The sequence below is a fragment of the Sorghum bicolor genome, chromosome 5 (assembly GCF_000003195.3).
Source record: "Sorghum bicolor cultivar BTx623 chromosome 5, Sorghum_bicolor_NCBIv3, whole genome shotgun sequence".
NCBI classification, from domain to species: Eukaryota; Viridiplantae; Streptophyta; class Magnoliopsida; order Poales; family Poaceae; genus Sorghum; species Sorghum bicolor.
Genome location: NC_012874.2, coordinates 8,549,265 through 8,555,565, shown reverse-complemented (window position 1 = coordinate 8,555,565; position 6,301 = coordinate 8,549,265). Strand labels below are relative to the sequence as shown.

Below are 6,301 nucleotides of genomic sequence, written 5' to 3'. Positions count from 1 at the left end.
TCACAAACAAAATATATCATGCACATCACATAAATGTCACATTTAAACAAATCCATAGGTACAAATCCACAAGTTCATTACAAGTCCATCTAAACAAATTGACAAGTCCATCACAAGTCCAAATAAGTAACACAAGTGCATCGCAAGTTCATCACCAACCGAACAAACACATGCAAACAGAACTACCCAGCTCCCCAAGGTCCCCACTGCGACTGTGTTGTACGATGACCTGAATTATTCGAACCGGCGAATGGAGGCTGCACAAAAGAGATATAGTATTATGGTTCGATCCTAAATCCATTTGGCTAGATATAGTATTATGGTTTGATCCTAAGCAATTAGCAACAAACTTAGACACTCATACTCATACTTACAGGAGTACCGTGTGCGGGAGGTGGAGGTGGAGGTGGAGGAATAGCGAATAGTGAAGGTGGCGCAGCTAAACCCGTATGTTGCCCAAGAGATTGCATGTACTGGAGAATCTCTGCCATCTGCTGTTGCTGTCGATGCTGCTCCGCCACACGCTGGACCTCCATAGCCTCTATCCTCTGTCGATCGGCCTCCCGCTGGGCCTCTAAAGCCTGGACCTGGGCCTACAACATTACCATAATATTCGATTGGGCCGACTCTGCTCGTGTGATGCTGTGTGGAAGCGATATCTATTCACGTCATAACCAGTAAATGACTTGACCCTATAGGCACAGCCGTTCGCAACTTGTCTCAACTGACCACTGATAGACGCATCAGTTTGGGCCTACAAGGTCGAGCAGGATATATCATTATGATATTCGAACTTACAAGCATCTTGGAAAGTCAAACCAAGTACTAGCTAAATTGGAAAGTACCTTGTTTTTGAACCAGGAAATAAAATCAGGCCGCCCTGCTCCCGCACCCTTTGAAAGAAGGGTATCAGCTTCCTACGGGGTAGGATCCCTTGAATGATTCCAGAAGTGATGAAGAAATTCCCTATACCAACGTGAAACAAGGGGTTGGACGACGAATAGAGATGACTTATTGAAACAAGTTCGTTGGAACCTTACCCAATGTATGGCGCCACCTCGTCAAGGTTATTCAAGACATATAGCATGATACAACGCAACTGCCTTGTTCATTGGGAATGAGAGCATCTATCTTAGCATGAACCTCAGCACCAAGCATCATCTGCGGTGGAGGGTCTTTCACAACGACACCTTTCGTAAAGTTTTTGATGTCTTGTCTAAATGGATGGTCAAGAGGGAGGAATTGACGATGTTTGTCAAACGATGAATATTTGCCACCCTTCTGCAACCAAATGAACCTCAGATGTTCCTTGCATATTGGGCATGGGAACTTCCCGTAAACACACCAGGCACAAAATATCCCATAGGCCAAGAAATCATGCAGGGAGTAGTGGTACCAAACGTGCATCTTGAAGCTTGTCTTTGTTGCACGGTCGTATGTCCATACGCCTTCCTCCCAAGCACTAACCAATTCATCAATCAGAGGCTCCATGTACACACCCATATTACTCCCCGGATGTCTAGGAATTATCAGTGACAAGAATATGTTCTGTCTTTGAAAGCATAGGCCTGGGGGGAGATTAAGGGGGATAACGAACATGGGCCAACATGTGTATGGGGCAGCCATCAATCCATAAAGATTGAACCCATCTGTCGCTAGCGCAACACGTACATTACGAGGCTCTTTAGCTTTGTCATGGTGAATGCCATCAAAGTGGGTCCATGCTTCACCATCAGACGGATGTACCGGCTTATCAGGATTGTAACGTTTGCCATTCTTGTGCCATGACATATGCTCGCCAATTCCTCGGTCATGTACATCCGTTGAAGCCTCGGTATGCATGGAAAGAACCTCAGGATTTTCACACGGATCGAAAGTTGTCTATTCTGGACATCACCAGAGTCTACCTCCAAGTACCTAGAGGATTTACACTTTGCACAGTATTTTGCATCCTTGTGTTCTTTCCTAAATAAAATGCACCTCTTCGGACAAGCATGTATCTGATCATATGGCATCTTGAGTGCACGAAGGAGTTTCTGTGAATCGTACATGCTCTTTGGGAGAATGTGGCCATCAGGCAGGAGGCTACCAATCACGGTAAGCAAACCGTCGAAGTGTTCTCGACTCATGCTACACTCAGACTTGAACCCCATTAAGCGTCCAATGGCATCTAGTTGAGAAACCGTTGTGTGCTCATGAAGGGATTTCTGTGCAGAAGACATCATCTCGTAGAACGCCTTTGTAGTTGCCTCCATCTCTACCTCAGTACGTCCTTCGGCGTACTGAGCTTCATGAAAGTCATCTAACATGTCTGCTACCCCTGCATCAGCATCAAAATGCTCCACGCGGGGTCTCACCACCTCCTCTCTAAGGCGATGGGCTTCACCATGGTACACCCACCGAGTATAGTTCGGCACGAACCCATTCTTCAAAATATGTTTACCCATGTCCACCTTGTTTTTCATTTTTCTGTTTGCACATATATTGTAGGGACATAAAACTAGAATCGCTCCTTTAGCACACTCGCCAAATGCTAGTTCTAAGAAATCATTGGTCTTCATCATCCATTCAGTGGTGAAATCACTCTGACTTCTGCGGCCCGTGTACATCCACTCACGGTTATCCATCCTCTAACATTTATACCAACAAATAATGTAACCATCATCGACTGCTAAATGGTGTTCCTACTACCTAATAGGTGAGGATAGGTCCTAATCCCACACGTGAATACGTAGACGAGGTTAGTTTCTATGCTCTACTCCAATTCGAGACAGAATTTCGGCAGCACCTCCCCGCTGTTCTCCCGATACACGTCCTGAAATGGAGAGTGTGTATCCAGAGAACAACAGGTTGGTGATGCCGAAACTCTGTCTCCAATCGGAGCAAAACATAGAAACTAACCCATCTACGCATCCACGGGCTGTCCAAAAAACATGGACAATTCGAACAGATACAGTTATACATATGCAAAGATCTGCATATCTCTAACTGTATCTCTTTCGAATGGGAGACGCATAACTGGGCTACACCGATCTATGACAACGATACAAGAACAGAGGTTATACCTAGGGTGACAATAGAGTCATGCTAGTGAAGCTGTGGCGAGTCGATGCAGTGGCGAGATGACGCGGTGCAGGCAGATCCGCAAGTGAGCCTAGGCTTACCTGCTAAAGATGAAATATCAAAGTGAGAACTCAAAATTTCAGCAGCACCACCCCATACCTACAACGTTACAAAACCTGCAAAAAATCACGGGCAACCACGGCACGATGACCGGCAATCACAAATATATTTTACACATAATACTACCACTATGCAAAAAACCACGACATTCTAGGTGCTTGGCAGCTCGAAGGGGGGCCTCGTATATTGCAAATTGCAATGCAATTATTATTTATTATATTAGGAACTAACATTGACGTTCGCTGAATATTTGAAAATTGTAATTGAATATGGTACTGTTCTATACTTCTATATTCTGTTCTCACCTTGAATCTTGAACTCTGACTCTCAGCGGCAGAAGGGAACAAGGGGCAGCCGTGAGCCTGCGACCCCTCTCCTATCGCCTGGTGATCTGGGCACTGGCCGCAGCTGGCCGGCTGGAGACCCTGCCGCAGCTTGCAGGAGACGGGCGGGAGGCACGCAGACGCCAGACGCGCAGCCAATGCCCTCTGCAAGGAAGGTAGTGATGGCGAGCGTCGGAATCGCACGGACAGCTGGGAGTCCGCAGTCGAGACCTCACCGGGAGGACGGCGTGGAACAGCGGCCGGCGGGCATGGGCGCGGCCGGGTGCTTCGGCAGGGGCGGCGTGGCGCGTCGGGCAGTGGCCGCGCGGCGCGGCCGGGCGAGGGCAGCGCGGCGGCCGGGCGTCGCGGCGCGGCCAGGCGATTCGGCAGGTGCGGCGCGGCCGGGCGGGGGCAGCGCGGCGGCCAGGCAGTGGCCTCGCGGCGCGGGCGGGCAGGGGCAGCGCGGCGGCCGGGCGACGCGGCGTTCGCGGGCAGTGGCAGGGGCGGGCGGCGCTGGTTTGGGTACTGGCAGGCGTCGGGCACTGGGTGGTGTGTATTTAGCTTTTCTCCTTTGCCGAGCGTCTTCAGATCTGAGGCTCGGCAAAGGGTAATTCTTTTTTTTTCATTTTTATTTTTTAAAATAACCTTGTTAATTTTTTTAAAAAAATTCTCATTTTGCCGAGAGTCACAAGCTGGGCACTCGGCACAGATTTTTTTTATTTTTTTTATTAAAAAAATCTTTACTCTCTATTTTTTTTAAAAAAAATACCCTTTGCCGAGTGCCGCTGGTAGGAGCACTCGGCAAAGGCACGACTGGCCGTGGCCGATTTTTCTTTTTTAAATTATTTTCTTTAATTCCCACTTTGCCGAGAGCACAACAGGAGCACTCGGCATACATAGTCTTTGCCGAGCGCTAAATTTGGCACTCGGCAAAGAAATTTTGTTTTTTTTGGTTTTTTGCCTCTAAATTTTTTCTACTAATTTTACACTTTATTTTCAAAGGTATGTTAAATTTTGGAATGATTCTTGATATATTTCATATATATATATATATTTAATTTATTTTGATTAAACGTATTACTCCTAAAATACAATATTGAACTACAGGTGCATCCAATCATAGAATACGATGATTGTAAAAATGATATTCACAATACTTATTATAGTTTGAGACCATTTTTTAAGCACGTCCAAAATTTCAAACATCTTATACATAAAATATGGCGATAAAGTTGCGAGAGAAATGCATTTTAATTATATAAATTACAAATAACCTCCGAAAATCTTAAAACCTGGCGACACGTCTTGACATCACATGAGGAGACTATGATAAAAATTTAAGAACATTTCGCGAAAGTTGTCATGTACAATAGTTATAAACCAACGCCTCTCACTTCATTTCACATGTGATCACATATGAGAGGTGTAGGTTTATAACTAACGTACGTTATAACTTTTGTGAAACATTCCTCAATTTTAATCATAGCATCTACATGTGATGTAAAGACACGTCGTCAAGTTTTAAGATTTTTGGACTTCATTTGTAATTTATATAATTAAAATGCATTTCTCCCGCAACTGTGTCGCCATATTTCATGTATAAGACGTTCGAAATTCTGGGTGTGCTCCTGGAAATAGTCTCAAACTATAGTAAGTATTGTGAATATTATTTTTCCAACCAACTAATTCTATGATTGGATGCACCTGTAGTTCACTATTGTATTTTCGAAAGAAATACGTTTAAACGAAATAAATTAAATATATATATGAAATATATCGAGAATTGTGTCAAATTTTAACTTAGGCTTCAAATAAAGTGTAAAGTTAGTAGAAAAAATTTGGAGACAAAAAGAAAATTCTTTGCCGAGTGCCATATCCCTGGCACTCGGCAAAGACCATCTGTGCCGAGTATCAAACATCCGGCACTCGGCAAAGACTAACGGTGTGTACCACCATCAACCTTTGCCGTGTGCCATGCTTTGCCGAGAGTCGGACACTCGGCAAAGACCATCTTTGCCGAGGGTCGTGCTTTGCCGAGTGTTTGGCACTCGGCAAAGAGCCTCTTTGCCGAGAGCCATGCTTTGCCGAGTGCCCGACTTTTGACACTCGGCAAAGCTCGGCTTTCCCGTAGTGTACCTTTGTCGAAAATCTAGAATACTAATATATTTCCTTTTCTAAAAATGGTTATCTAAATAATATATTTCCTCTCTCCTCCTCTCCCTGCGCCACCATCCCCAGCACCTCCACCACCACCACACCGCCAGTCACCCCTAGGCCAAGCCCCTAACACCTGGTATCGGAAGATCGGTCCGATCCTCATGCTGCTGCCATGGCCGACGCAACGGAGATTTGATAGTTGTTCAATGACTTCTGCACAGACAACTGCACCAAGTTCGATGACATCTACACAAAGCACATCGACATCAACACTCGCCTCTCCAACTTTGCGGAGGACTGCTCGGTGCTCAATGCTGCTGCAGAGGTCAAACACGAGGAGGAGACCCTTGCAACCAGTCTGAAGATAGCTACAAGGGCCACCATGGAGAACACAGGCTGCGACTTCATCATGTCATAGACTGACACCTCCAGCTAGCACACATGTCATGGAGGTCGCCTCCAAAGTGGAGGTGAAGCTTCTCTATGAAGAGAGTGTTGACGGTCCTTAAGTACCAAATATAATTATCAAATAAATAAAGAAAAGGATCCAAATGCAACCAACACCTAGACTTAGGGTTTTATTTGACAGAATTCCACGAGTTTTGGTGTTTGTCTATTTCTGCAGGGGGTTATTAGGA

At 45.4% G+C, this 6,301-nt stretch overlaps 2 protein-coding genes across 5 annotated transcripts; one reads left to right on the top strand and one right to left on the bottom strand.

Moving 5' to 3' along the window:
* On the bottom strand, nucleotides 1–3,798 carry LOC110435491. 4 transcript variants are annotated; one of them, XM_021461080.1, is made up of 4 exons: nucleotides 3,489–3,798; nucleotides 846–3,167; nucleotides 375–754; nucleotides 1–257 (listed from the first exon to the last, which is right to left on the bottom strand). In XM_021461080.1, the coding sequence occupies exon 2, from the start codon at nucleotides 2,625–2,627 to the stop codon at nucleotides 1,656–1,658; it is 972 nt and encodes a 323-aa protein (XP_021316755.1). In that variant the 5' UTR covers nucleotides 2,628–3,167; nucleotides 3,489–3,798; the 3' UTR covers nucleotides 1–257; nucleotides 375–754; nucleotides 846–1,655. The 4 variants fall into 4 exon arrangements, with proteins under 4 accessions (XP_021316755.1, XP_021316756.1, XP_021316754.1 ...); XM_021461081.1 differs by having other exon boundaries at nucleotides 375–966; nucleotides 1,041–3,167; XM_021461079.1 differs by having other exon boundaries at nucleotides 375–3,167.
* LOC110435859 (translation initiation factor IF-2-like) lies at nucleotides 3,110–6,081 on the top strand. The gene is made up of 3 exons (XM_021461940.1): nucleotides 3,110–3,148; nucleotides 3,515–4,022; nucleotides 5,885–6,081. The coding sequence occupies exons 1-3, from the start codon at nucleotides 3,110–3,112 to the stop codon at nucleotides 6,079–6,081; spliced, it is 744 nt and encodes a 247-aa protein (XP_021317615.1).